Raw genomic sequence first — 14,260 nt, forward strand, 5'->3', positions numbered from 1 at the left:
GCGGTGGCGGGGAAGCGACAGAAATCTTTAATAAAAAAATAAATTAAAAAAACCCCTTATTTTATAGAAAAGTCTATCATATATTCTAGGCCCATAGGCCGAAGATGGCTCCTCCAATATTGCAGAGGAACTTTGGGTGACTGTCCAGGCAGCCAACTGTTTCTGTCATTTCTCACAATTTTCAAAAGTTGCTTGCCTGCACTTCTTACTTAGTTAATATTATTTCCTTCTTGGCTCTCTGAGGGAGTTGAAGACTAGATAGTTATAGTTTTCCTTGTTTACCAGACGCAGAAAGCAAGTTATGATAGGAACTAAATTAGGTACAAGACTTTGGGCTCACAAGGTAGGCTAGATATGGAGCAGATTATCTGAAGTTGTCAGATGTAGATGGACCAGACATTATTGATACATTTATTGCCTATATATATTGTATATAGTTGTTGTATATAGTTTTTATTATATTAGTTATAGCCTTTTTATTTTAGGCAGGAAAGGGGAAATATAGTGATATTTCCTTTGTATTTTAATAAATAAAGCTTGTCTGAAGATCTGAGAATAAGACAGACACACTGGCCAGCCATACAGAGCAGGCAGTGGTGGTACATACCTTTAATCCCAGTAGCCACACTAGTTAGCCAAAGAAGCTGAACAGTGGTGGTACACATCTTTACTCCCAGCAGTAGAGAGGAATTTAAGATGGGAGGCGACATCTCAGTTTCATTCTGTGATTCCTGGAGGCAGGATCACTATTTTGGTCTGAGGTAGAGGTAAGAGCAAGTTATTGGCTACCTTGCTTTTCTGATCTTCAGGCTGAACCCCAGTATCTGACTCTGGTAATTTTTATTCGTACTGCAATTATATGCTTAGTAATCTAAGTACAGTAAATGATGACTGGACTCCTGCTTAAACTTTATGACGTTCATTACATTTCCTCATCTTAATTTTTCTATATTACCATTTATAGTTGGTAAATAGTTGAAGTTATTTTTCTGCATTTTTAAAAATAATTGAATGTTTTTTTTGGTTTTTCAATGTCCAACAGATGTGTGAAAATGAGAATTTTAGATACCACACACACACACACACACACACACACACACACACACACGAAGTGAGTTTAATGAATGTAGTACTTAACAGAACCTAACATCTAAGGCTCAGTGACCTTTTAATGTGAGTGGCTAAGAAAAATTATCAGTGAAATGATTTGTAATTCTGTAGAACAGTAATTCAGTTTCTATATGATGCTATTGCTGTCAAACATGTCTCAGTAAAATAAATTCAGAAAAAGTACATAACTACTTGAATCAATTTGTGGTTAACCAGAGTCATTTTAAAGTTTTGATTGGTGAAATACTTGGACATTTATTCCAGTTTTGTTTCTGTGGAGAAAATAAAGTAAATAAGATTTTTTTTAAAAGAAGTGAAATAGAAGTTTAAATAATCCCTGTTTTGACAGAGGATTAAATCATCTGTGACATTTTAATTAAGTATCAGGATTTCTATTGTTCTTAACCAACATTTATGTAAATCAGCTGATTCTTGAGTGGCAGAACAATTGAAATAATTACACCGCAGTTAGAGGAGTGTTACAAATAATTATCCCGTAGTTAGAGGAGTGTTATAAAATCATTTCAGAACCAACCTCACTCCATTTGGTCCTAAAATGACCAGATGAGAGATGGAGCAGAAGCATGTGAATTAGAAAATTTTAAACATCTATTTTCATGGTTTCAGAATATTAATGTTACTACTTTGAGTACAGAGTAGGTAGTTCCAGAAGTTTCTTTTTTGTACCAATAATTACACACTTTCAAAGTACAGTTCTTATAGATGGACGTGGATGTGACCACGATCTTGAAGAATTGGCTTTACCGTTTAAACTCTGAGAGGTCCTGCCCCTTCATACCCTTTGTAAGGACTCAGCCCACTGGCATGATGGGATCCCCGCATTAGAACAGCCCGGTTACTGTCTGCACAGGGTAGTTTAATATCTATACATGAAACAAGCCTGGAGCGGCACAAGAGATCCCTCGGGCCTGTGGGTACCGTGTTTGCCTGTCACTGCGTTTGGCAGTGTGTAAGTTCTCAAGAGCATTAGAAGACTTGCTTTCTAGTACAAGGCCGTCTCCATATTTATTATTGAAAGGACTATAAGTACATGTCTCATTTCTTTTTTGAGGTGTTGGAAATTGAACCTATCCCCCCCCCCCATCAGATTGACTCTAGTTGTTTTCATAGTCATAAAACAGTGCTTTCCTGAGACCGTGGCCACTTAGGGTTTATGTGCTGTGTTGTTTTTTGTTACTATGTAATTCCAGTACATACATATATATGTATTTACATAAACACTTGGTGTTTTATTTACGTTGGCAGTGTTTATAATTGGCCAATGAAGTTTTGCTTTAATTGCTTTTTATTTCTCTCCACATTTCCCAGTTGCATGCAGAACAGCATTTTTAAAAAAATATTTATTTATTATGTATACAATGTTCCGTCTGCATGCATGTCTGCAGGCCAGAAGAGGGCACCAGACCCCACCACAGATGGCTGTGAGCCACCACGTGGCCGTCGGGAATTGAACTCAGGACCCTTGGACGAGCAGGCAGTGCTCCCAACCATTGAGCCATCTCTCCAGCCCCGCAGAACAGCATTTTTTTTTAAATGTGTAAGGTGGTGATAAAGTCTTAGTGTTTTTTGAAATATATTTTCAAATCTGAGTTGCATTTATTCTTTTCTGTGGTACTGGTGACGGAATGTAAGTGACCCCTGCGTGCTGCGTCAGTCCTCCACCCCTGAGCTGCACCCAGAGCCCACCCTCTCTTTGTAAATCTTGCTTGACAGTTCCTTTAGCATGGAAAATGCTATCGCCTGACTGTCTAGCTTCTTTGTCTCTTCTACTAAGTTTTGCTGTTGCTTCTTTGAAGATATCTGTTACTATTTTTAGGATTTAACCTTTGGATTTCAGAAGCTTTACTTTGATGTACCTAGAATAGGCTTTAAACACTTTTTGCAGATATTTATGTCTTGTTTTGATGAATCTCATTATCTATCTATCTATCTATCTATCTATCTATCTATCTATCTATCTATCTATCATCTATGTATCTATGTATCTATGTATCTATCTATCATCTATCTATCATCTATCATCTATCTATCTATCTATCTATCTATCTATCTATCTATCTATCTATCTATCTATCATCTATCTATCTATCATCTATCTAATTTTTTTGAAATATATTCCTTGTTTTTATCTACCTAGTATAGTGACTTTATTGATTGGTTGATTAGTATTAGCCATTGTAGAGTTCTTACATTTCTTTTGGTTTCCTTTCTGACTTTAGTGCTGTTGCTGAGGCCTCAGTATGCTAACTAGGTGTTTCCCTACCAGCTGTTTGCCCAGGGCATCTTGTTTCTGCAACTTGATATCTGCCATCAGTGTTGGGAGCCTTTTAGCTTCTGTTACCTACACAGTGCTTGGGCACCCTTACCCTCTCCTCTGGAGTTCTCAGTGTGCACATTTAATTTAGGTTTTTCTCCTCTCTCTCTCCCTCCCTCCCTCCCTCCCTCCCTCCCTCCCTCCCTCCTTCTCTCTCTCTCTGTTCCTCATTTCCTTTCTCCTTCCTTTCTTTCCTTCCCTGTCTCAACCTGTTGTGAGTCTGATTCTGTGATCATTTATTTTTTTCTTGATTTTTATTGTTTTGGTCTGTGTCTGGTTATCTGTGAAATAGTGTCTCCAATTCCATCATTCAGGAGGCAGAGGCAGGCTCTATTAATCTTGAACTCTGTAAGTTCAAAGCTAGCATGGTCTACATATTGAATTGTGGGCCCAGGACTATGTAGTAAGATTCTGTCTTAAAAGCAATGGAGCTGAGGGATGTAGCTTATTGGTAGGTGCTTCATCAGCACGCATGAAGCCATAGGCTTAATCCCTGTGATAGCAACAGCAACAAAAATAGAAATAAAAATAGTAGAGATGATTTGGATCTCTGAATATTGATGTCTTCTTCCACCAAAGACTTTTTGCTTGATTCTGCCAGGTAGCAATTCTGGACCACATTAATTCAATCTGAGCAGAGATAATACGGATGTGGGTTTTAGCCTGCTTTCACATCTAGGGTATAGAGTATAGTTGGTCTTTCTCGTTGGCCCACAAATAATGACACAGAACCTTATCACTAATTATGAGAGCTCCGCCTTTAGCTTGGACTTGTTCCCCACGAGCTCTTTAACGTAATTAACCTGTTTCTGTTAATCTTCATCCTCCATTCGGCTCTTTATTAAACCAGTCAGAAGGTGCCTTTTACACAGCATCACCAAGTATCCTGCAACAGTAGGGCTAAGTGGATTCTTGGTAAGTTTGGGTTTCTAATATTGTTCCTACCCATTCAGAATTTGTTCTTTGTCTTTGTCTTCTGGACTTTATTTTTTAATTTATAGGTATCTTTTGAGAAAGCAACCCTTGCTCAGCTTGTTTCTTTGGTTTTCTTTCCTCATTCTTGCTCAGAAAGAAGATGGTGCTTCTGTTTTGTAGAATATTATTTAAGATGTGTTAAATTTTATTTACTTATTTATTTATTTATTTATTTATTTATTTATTTTGGATTTTTGAGACAGGGTTTCTCCGTAGCTTTTGATTCCTGTCCTGGAACTAGCTCTAGTAGACCAGGCTGGCCTCGAACTCACAGAGATCCACCTGCCTCTGTTTTCCGAGTGCTGGGATTAAAGGCATGTGCCACCACCGCCCTGCCAAGATGTGTTAAATTTGTTTATGCCATGGAACATTTGTTTAATGACACAAAGATGCATTCTTTTATGTTGCATTTTGTTTAACTCCATGAAGCTGTGTTACTTTGCCTTTCTAAACCTCCTGATTGGTCTAATAAAGACCTGAATGGACAATATAGAGGCAGGACAAAGGATAGGCAGGGCTGGCAGTGAGAGAATAAAATAGGAAGAGAAATCTGGGAAGAGGGGTGTTGCTGGATACTGTTTGTTCCCGGCCGCTTCAATCTAAAATAATCACACAGAAACCATATTTCTAGCTTGCTCTTATATCCTAAACTAACCCATTAATCTGTGTATCACCATGAGGTCATGGCTTACCAGCAAAGTTTTATTGGTCCCCAGCTGAGGCATCTGTCTCCGGTGACAATTACATGGCTTCTCCCTGACTCTGCCTTCTCTCTCTCTCTCTCTCTCTCTCTCTCTCTATATATATATATATATATATATATATATATATATATATATATATATATATATATATATATAATCTTTTAGTCTGGCTTTACTCTGTTAAGCCAATTGCCGAAAGCAGCTTCTTTATTAACCAGTGGCAATAAAACATGTTGATACCATGTATCACCTCCCCATCACCTCCCCTTCTCTGTTTAAATAAAAAGGAAGGTTTTAACTTTGACGTAGTAAAATTACATATAACAGGTATCAAGCAAGAATTACAGTTAAATATTTATATCTACTTTATCTTTTATCATAACTAAGGAAAACTATATTTATAACTATCTATTCTTCAACTCCATCAAAGACGCCAGAAGGATATAATATCACCTAAGTAAACAAGAAGTATATTGTAAACAACTTCTAAAACTCTAGAATTGAAATATCTCGCTGTCTGGACAGCCACCCAAAGTTATTCTGTACCATTGGGACATCCATCTTCATTCAGCCTACAGGCCCATAGTATCTGGCAGTCTTTTCCATGGAGCAGGAAATTTGAAAGACTGTTTTGCCTTTATTGGCAGTTTGTCAGTCACTGTCTTCTGTGTCCTGCAGAATGTTTGACAGATACTTCCATGAAGCAGGAAGGACTATCTTACCTATTTTAGGCAAGTTCAGCAGTCATTTTTTTGTGGGTCCTGTATGTCCAGTTCATACAGCATACCATCAAGCAGTCCAGGCAAGAGCAGTCTCTTGCCCAAATGGCCAACAAACTTCATAAGGAGTCTCTTCGGTGCCTATCATTCTCTTGAAGTACATTGGTACTGCCAGGAGCAGATGAGTCTTGCTGTCATGAAAAACCTCGGTTTTGAAAATATTTTAAATGATATATTCTGAAAGGTCTTTGAAAAGTTTGAAGAAAACCTATCTAACTGAAATATATCTCTGTATATCTAGAAAACCTAACTAACATGGCTACAAGCTTGACTATTATTGATGATTTTCTATTAACCTATATTTCTTAATTATACATTACATTTTTAAATGGGCTGCACAAACACAATACCTTAATCAAGAGCATAAATATATATATAACAAAATTGAACCTAAATTTGTATCCATAAACCAAGATCCATACCAATGCAAAGTATCCATCTCTATAGCATATCTCAACTTTAAATGTAAACAAACATTATAAACAATATTTGGGAATTTGGGCATCGTTTTCTCCAAACTGCTTCCTGCTTTTTGTTGGGCAAAGTGATTTTGGGGTTGTTTATGGTGACCTTTTGTGGGGGTTCTTCTTCCATTAAACCACATTAATATAGTAGGAATTCACAGGTTCTCATCCTCTGTGGAAACAAAAGAACATCTTTTCCAAAGCAACAAATCCTTAGACCCAAAATTTGAAGTCAAGATACCTTTAAAACATATATGTTGGTTTAGCTTAGCAGCCCAGCCAATGAAATGTTTCTCTCTACTTAGCTCATTCAAAGTCAAAAAATTCAAAGAAAACAATAATAAACTTAATTCAGACTCTCTGTGTATATTCCATCTTTATGTGGCTTATTTTTCTTACTCTATTACTTTTTTTTACAAGTTTGATATTTGTGCTGTCATCTTTATTCCTTGAACATATGACTGTAATCTTTTAATTACAACTGTCTGTACTCTTTTTCCTCTCTCTTTCAAGCCTATGTACATTTATCTAACACTGTGACCATATAGAAGTCTTCCGTTTTATTTCTGAATCCATGTGTAATGTATCTGTAATTATTTTCTGACCAGGAGCGCCATTTTTTTTTAATGCTAAGCTGGTGTGGCTAGGACTAAGGTGTGCTTTTTTTTTTTTTTGGTTTGTCTTTTTTTGTCCCTGCCTGGTTCAACATGGCAGAGGCATGTTCACCACCTCTGCAGCCATGCACAGTGCCCCAGTTTCAAGTATGCAGTGGGTCTATGTCACACCATTAAGCAGTTTGTAGCATTCTGTTCACAAACCCCATTTAAGTGTTTGGTCTCCTGAAAGATCCAGAGCTGTTCATGCAACTAGCTCAAACTAGGAAGCCTTCTTAAAGAGCCATGTTGTTTTTGTTGTCAATGCTGAGTCAGGAAGACTTCTCTTAAACTCATTGCCAGCAAACGAGTTCATCCGGAAATAAAAATTGCCAGCTACCAAGAAGCCGTGCTTAGCTCTGTTCTTTTGTGTCTAGAATTCTTTCTGAGCTCTTTCACGTTTTATGTGGATTTAGCTGGCACATGCTCGCATGCCCGTCTTTTGGAGGAGGCTGTTCTTTTGTTCCCAGCTGCCCAGACACAAAATAATCACACAAAACCATATTATTTTCAATACTGCTTGGCCAATGGCTTAAGCATATTTCTAGCTACCTCTTATATCATAAAGTAACCCATCTCCATTAATCTGTGCATCACCACGATGTTGTTGCCCACTAGCAAAGTTTCAGTGGTCTCCAGAAGAGGTATCTGTCTCTGGCGGTGGCTACATGGCTTCTCCTTGATTCTGTGTACTCTCTCTATCTCTTTCAGCCTGGCTTTACTCTGTTAAGCCATTGGCTGAAAGCAGCTTCTTTATTAACCAATAAAAGCAACACATATGAAGAAGGACTTCCCACACCCTTGAGAGAAGGATGTGAACTCCAGGGGCCAGCCACCCAGCTACTCAGCAAGCTGTGGAGTAAGAAGTAAAGAGAGCTATGTGGGATAAAGATAAAAGTCGAGGCAAAAGGTAGACAGAATATTTTACGAAAACTGGCTAGAAATAAGCCAAGTTAAGGCTGGGCATTTATAAGCAATAATAAACCTCCATGAGTATATTTATTTGGTAGCTGGGTAGTGGGCCCCCAAAGAGTCAAAAGATTATAAAAAACAAAACAAAAAGAAAAACCACCACCACCACCACCACCACCACCACCACCACCACCACCACCACCAGAAAACTGCTTCTACACTAGTGTACCTGATTGTCCTGGTGTCCTGTTCACAGACAGCCTTGTCCTGGTCACACACAGCCTCGTCCTGGTCGCACACAGACACAGCCTCGTCCTGGTCACACACAGCCTCATCCTGGTCACACACAGACACAGCCTCGTCCTGGTCACACACAGACACAGCCTCGTCCTGGTCACAGACAGCCTCATCCTGGTCACACACAGACACAGCCTCGTCCTGGTCACACACAGCCTTGTCCTGGTAACAGCACTGGCTATCCTGGACCTCACTCTGTAGACCAGACTGGCCTCGGATTCACAGAGATCTTCCTGACTCTGCTTCCCGAGTGCTGGAATTACAGATGTGTTCCACCACTGCCTGGCAAGTATGAACTCATCTTTAGCTGTTTGGTACCTTCTGTTACCATGTTTTCTCAATTTCCTGGTCTTGGTGAATTTGCATAATTTTCACCTATAAATTCCTGGCTTAAAACTGTATCCCTCTTTTTCCTATTCTTGTAGTTCTACAGTGTGCAGGAGGCGGAGGCAGGAGAGTTCTGAGCTGCATAGCAGGACTGTCAGCAGCCAATTAACCAGACAACAACAAAACATTATATTTTATTTGAAATTAACCTTTATTCCCTAAGCAGTTTGTATCTATTTAGTAATCCATTGATTAATTGGATTAAATCTTGTAGCAGAGTAGTTTTCAGCCTTCCTAATGCTGTGCCCCTTTAATTCAGTTCTTCATGTTGTGGTGACCTCCAACCATAAAGTTATTGCCGTTGTTGCTACTTCATAACTGTCATTTTGCTGCTGCTATAAATTGTAATGTAAACAAATACCTGATATGCAGCATATCTGATATGACCCCCAAAGGGGTTGCACCCTACAGCTTGAGAACTGTGTGTTAGCATAGCTGTTCTTGAAGGAGACAGTGAGTGACGGCTGCTGTTATAGTTCTAACTGGTCTTGTGCCTGTTTTGCTCAGCAGGCAAGCTGAGGGTATCTTACATTTCTTTGTGCCACTCTTTGCCTTGGTTGTTCTTCTTGGCTATTTTGAGCAATTTGTAGAACATGTTTGACAGTTTGCTTCAAATATCTTTTTTTAAAAACTTATGAGTTATCTGATTTGAGCACAGATATTAACAAGAATCTTCAAAACTTGACTTGCCCTCTTTCTTTGGGGAATATACAAGAGAAGATCAAAACATAGACTTAAACTTGGTGTTGATGAGGTATATCCCTGTGCTTACAACTGAGGTGGGTTGTGAAGGGTGTGAATTATCAGTCTAAGTGTTGACACCTGCACAAGGCAGACTAGAGTCATCAGATGGTAGTGATGGTGACCGTGGGAGTTAATGGTAGTGATAACTAGAACTTGGATGAAAGGGACACTTCTGTATCCCAGTGGGCAGTGCATTTTCTCTGATTCTTGTAGCATTAGTCACTGGTCAGTGTTCTTTGAATCCTTTAGTTTGTAACTATTGGGGGTGTGTCTGTACATATGGCATAAATTCCAGAATTTTGAGGTTGGATCAATAAACATATCACAGAACTTTGGTTTTACACGTGCTTCCTCAGTATTTTTATACTGTCTTTTAAGTTGGGTGACCCTTCAGTTAGCTCAGCTGTTTTGTCATATACTTGGAAATGACATTTAATTAGTATGTTTTCATGTGTGGGGGAAGAGTAGTTTGGCTTCCTTCCCCAGGAGTTAATACTTTCTTCTAGGAAATATTCAGTCCCTAGAAGAGGCACTCACATCAGCAAGGCTTTAATAAATGTTTGTTGGATTGACAAGATCAATTGGCTGTTCCTCCTGTGAATATAAAATAAATACCCATCTATTTGGTGTTATAATGACAAATTATAATTTGCATGGATATTATATTTTAGTATAATAATGCCAATTATTGGATAGCTATGGCTATATATCAAAGAAGGTCTGCCCCAAAAATGGCATGCTCGTAACTTTGGTATATGTGAAACACCAGGGTGTTTTTCTCTGACTTATGAAAGTTATGTAGTGTTTTTGAGTTTAACTTTTTGCCTATTTTAAAAAATGTCCACCTTGATAGATTTAATCTCAACCTCCTTCAGCTCATAAACAACTATGTTCTGTCGTTGTAAGTGAAAGTTAATGTAAACATTATTAAGTTTGCATTTAAAAAGAGTAATGTAGCATATTTATGGGATTAATATTAGAAAGTCTCTTTTGAAGGAATTTAAAAATAACCAGTTATATTAAGTGCCACCTAACATCTCTAAACATTTATGCATCTTAACATTTTATATTGCTACGAAATTAAAGCTCTTAAAAGATGAACTACAGTTTGGATTAGAGGTTTTCAAAATGATCCATATGTAATTAATGAAGCTGTGCAATGACTTGTGGAAGAAAGTCTATATTTTAGAGGTTTATCCTGTACTTGGAAACATTTTAAGAAGTTGCCCACTCTTAGCTTTAGGCTCATTTTTGTTTTGGATACTTGCTTCCATCCAACCTAATATGTATTGAGTTGATGAATCATGTTGAAGATGCGGGTTTATTTTATATGTATGTGTGTATGTATATAATATAATATGTATAGGTCATATATAACATACATGTATATAATAGATGCATATATTATACACAAATACATATATACATGTACACACGTATACACACACACAATGAACCTAGACCTTTAACATGATGAATTTAACTTTTAATTTTTCTATGAACTAGACTGATGATATGATATATCTTAACTGAAAGGGACTTCGGCTTCCTCATCTGTATAGTTCCTAATAATGTTTTATAGTACTTTACAAGTTTGACAACTTTATATGTCATTTGAATGGAATGATTTGGAACACATTTTTTGATAGAGGCCTACTGTAGGTGTAAATAATACTAATAAATGTTTTTATATTCTTTACATCCTAGATGGTAATGTAAAATTATAAAAGCAGCTCTCGAAAGAGTTAAGTGTTCTTAAAGAGCAGAAAGGAAGAAATGTTCAGCCCGAAACAGTTCAGAGAAAAACAGTTGCTTAGCAGACTCTCGAGAATAATAGTCATTGAATTTATTCCACGGGGCACACTTGGGGCTTATTTTGGTCATTGTTTCATCTCTAGATTCTGAACAGTGCTCAGCAAATACTTCAGACATTGGAGATTTAAAGAATGAGTGGATCAGACGAGAGAGTAGAAGATAGCTTAGGAGAGGAAATAGGGTATTAACGTTCTGTCTCTGTTTCTAAAGGTCAGTGTAGCCCCTTCTCATCCAAGGAGAATGGGCTCAGCATCCACTTCAGGTGGATTCGCCTTTTCTTAATCAGCTCTTTGGGATCATTGCCAGATTTGATGGGTCTGTGTTTTTGTTATATGTCTGTTTCTAGAGGTTTTCCTGCTTGTCTTCCCATGGTGACCATCTTTGTGGCTTTCTAATGTCTTCCTGTTTGCTCCTCACTGTGTCCGTTTCTCAGAATGTGTGGACACTTTCTTGAGGAGTCTTTCTGGGAGCTTCTTGATTTCCTGTTCTAATGTAGACTCGTTGCCTTTTAGGTCTGCTGTACAGCTGCAACCTTGGGCTTTCTTTCCACTGGATTTCTGGGTCAGTGCCACCATTTTCTTTCATATTTCCTGTTTCCCCCTTGCTTTTTATTCTAACTAAACTGTCTTCTTTATGAAATAAGAGGTTCATTATCTGAGTTCTTGCATATCTGAAACTATCTTTTATTTGGTTGGTAGTTAGCTTATGCAGAATTTTAAATAAAAAGTATTTTTATCACAATTGTGAGACTTTGTTCCATTATCTCCTAGAGTCTCATATTGCTAATATGATATAGTGTCTGTCAGTGTCTATTTGTGGGGCTTACTGACCCCAGAAATTTTGGAGCTTTTCTTTTTATCCTTGTGTTTCTGATACTGCAAAGAACAAAGTGATAATAGTAGAAGTCTGGGCTTAATTTACATCCTTTTTGTAATTATGCTCAGGGTACAGTAAATTCTTGGAGCATGAACACTGTATTTCTTCACCTTGCGAAAAGCTTCCTTGATAATTATTCCTGTTTTCCTCATTAGATAATGAAGTGCGTTTAATTTATACTTGTATAGAATTGATAATGCATCATTTTATACACACACACATTTATACACACACAGTAGATATTTGTCTCTCCATCACCTGCCTTTGTTGGAAGGAAGTGAGAGAGATGACTTATTGTACTTTATTTTCTTATTCTTCTAATTGACTGTGTCTCAGAGGTTAGATTTTAATTTGCAAGAACTTATTTTTATGTTATGTTCCATTCCCATAACATAGAGATGCTGATAATGCATGCATACGATTTTCAAATTGCTGTGAGAATCATTTTCTTTTTTCACCCGTCCCTTTGTACCCTCTGGTCTCCCTCCTTCCCGCTCACTCTCCTTCTCTTCCCTCCATTGCCCTCGCCTCTTCCTTGTCCCTTCTCCTCCCCCCCTTGGTTTCCATCACCTCTGTCTTTACTCTTCTCATGCTCAGTTTACGGAGTTTCAAAGGGGAGACATTTAGGTTTGTTTTTGTAGTAGAATCAGTGTTATTCTCTTCCCACCTCAGTTGCTAGATGCATATTCTATCTATTTTTATACTTTTAAACTCCGGAGACATTAAATGAATATCATTAGAAAGATCTGTTTATTTTGTTTTATGTATATGAGTGCTTTTCCTACATGTATGTGTGAGTACCTGTGCAGGCCAGAGGAGGGAGGGTTCTCTTGGAACTGGAGTTACAATGGTTGTTAGCTCCCAAGTGTGTGCCAGGAATTGAACCCAGGTCCTCTGGAAGAGCAGCAACTGCTGTTAACCCCAAGTCTCCAGGCCAAATGGAAGTAATTTGCAGAGTAATCTGTTAATCTGTTACAGCTGAGCGTGTTGCACGCTCGAATCCGTCTAGTAGTTCTTCTCAACCTTTGAGAAACCACACTAGACGCACACAGTTGGGGTTGTACAAAACTTGTTAAGGCAGGAAATGAGACTCAGATTTACGTGTTAAGATCACTAGTTCTTGGACCAGTGATTTCTGTGGAGTTTTCAGTCTCCATAACTTAGTTGTCCTCTTGTTGAAATATGTGACTGGGCAGTGGTGGTGCACACCTTTAATTCCAGCATTTGGGAGGCAGAGGTAGGAGGATCTCTGTGAGTTCAAGGCCAGCCTGGTCTAGATAAAGTTCCAGTAATACCAGGGTTGTTACACAGGAAGCCCTGTCTCAAAAAATAAAACAAAAATAAAAAAAGGAATTTGCTAAAATGCCCAGTACCCAACTGTACAGATGATAATTGCTAGATAAATTTTGTGTCTTAAAATGCAGGTAGCATGCAGTTTGTCTTATTAGATAACATTTTAGAATCTGTCTTTACCAGACTGTGATACTAGTCTGGTTTAGGGGAATGAGGCTAGTGGAGAGGAAATTCTTCATGGAAGGGTCTAGAATTTAAAGTGATACGTGTTTTTTCCTTCAGGCTTGAGGTAGATTTGTTACTTTGTAAAGGAAATAATTAGAAGTCCAGTTTTCTTTGGTCATCCTCTCTTTAGAATTACAAAGGATACATCAAGGCCGTCTGCATGGTGAATTCTAGTAGGCTTACAATGTTGATACTTGGCAATAGGAAGCCCACTAGCAGACTTGGGTAGACCTGTGAAAACAGCTTATATACTACTTGTAATGTGCCAGGCACTCTTCTGAATTTTTCACCATATGTGTTAGCATTTAATTGTCATTAGAAAATTCAGCAGCTAGAAGAACTGTTGTTAATCCCTTTTCCAAAAGAAAAGTGGAGTCCAAAAAAGTAAAAGTAGGTTTTGGAGACAGGAAGTACCTGTCTTGTAGGTCTGACCCATAGTTGTGAAAACCCTGAAATCTGGACTAGAATTCCTGGGTTGAAATGGTACCTGTGCTGTGTGCTCACTGTGAACATGGGGACATGTTCCAGCTTCTCTGTGACTTAGTCCCTTCACCCGCATCTAGTGACTTAAGACTGTTCTAAAGACAGCTCCAAGTTAGTGAACTGTCACACTGACCCACCTGGCCCACCACAGCTTGCCTGTTTGTGTGGTGTTGTCACCGTCAGCATCTCCACAGCCTGTGTGTGTGGG

At 38.2% G+C, this 14,260-nt stretch overlaps 1 protein-coding gene across 3 annotated transcripts in view; it reads left to right on the forward strand.

Annotated features, from left to right (window-relative positions):
• Nucleotides 1-14,260, forward strand: part of Stk3 (serine/threonine kinase 3) — a 208,914-nt gene that overhangs the window by 31,279 nt on the left and 163,375 nt on the right. Inside the window, exon 6 of one of the 3 annotated variants that reach the window (XM_026789790.1) lies at nucleotides 11,688-11,736. The exons of the other annotated variants lie outside the window; for them this stretch is intronic. Coding sequence (XP_026645591.1) covers nucleotides 11,688-11,736 — 49 coding nt within the window. The remainder of the gene's footprint in view (nucleotides 1-11,687; nucleotides 11,737-14,260) is intronic. 3 annotated transcript variants of the gene reach the window in all.

The sequence above is a fragment of the Microtus ochrogaster genome, unplaced genomic scaffold, assembly GCF_000317375.1.
Source record: "Microtus ochrogaster isolate Prairie Vole_2 unplaced genomic scaffold, MicOch1.0 UNK29, whole genome shotgun sequence".
Taxonomy (NCBI): domain Eukaryota; kingdom Metazoa; phylum Chordata; class Mammalia; order Rodentia; family Cricetidae; genus Microtus; species Microtus ochrogaster.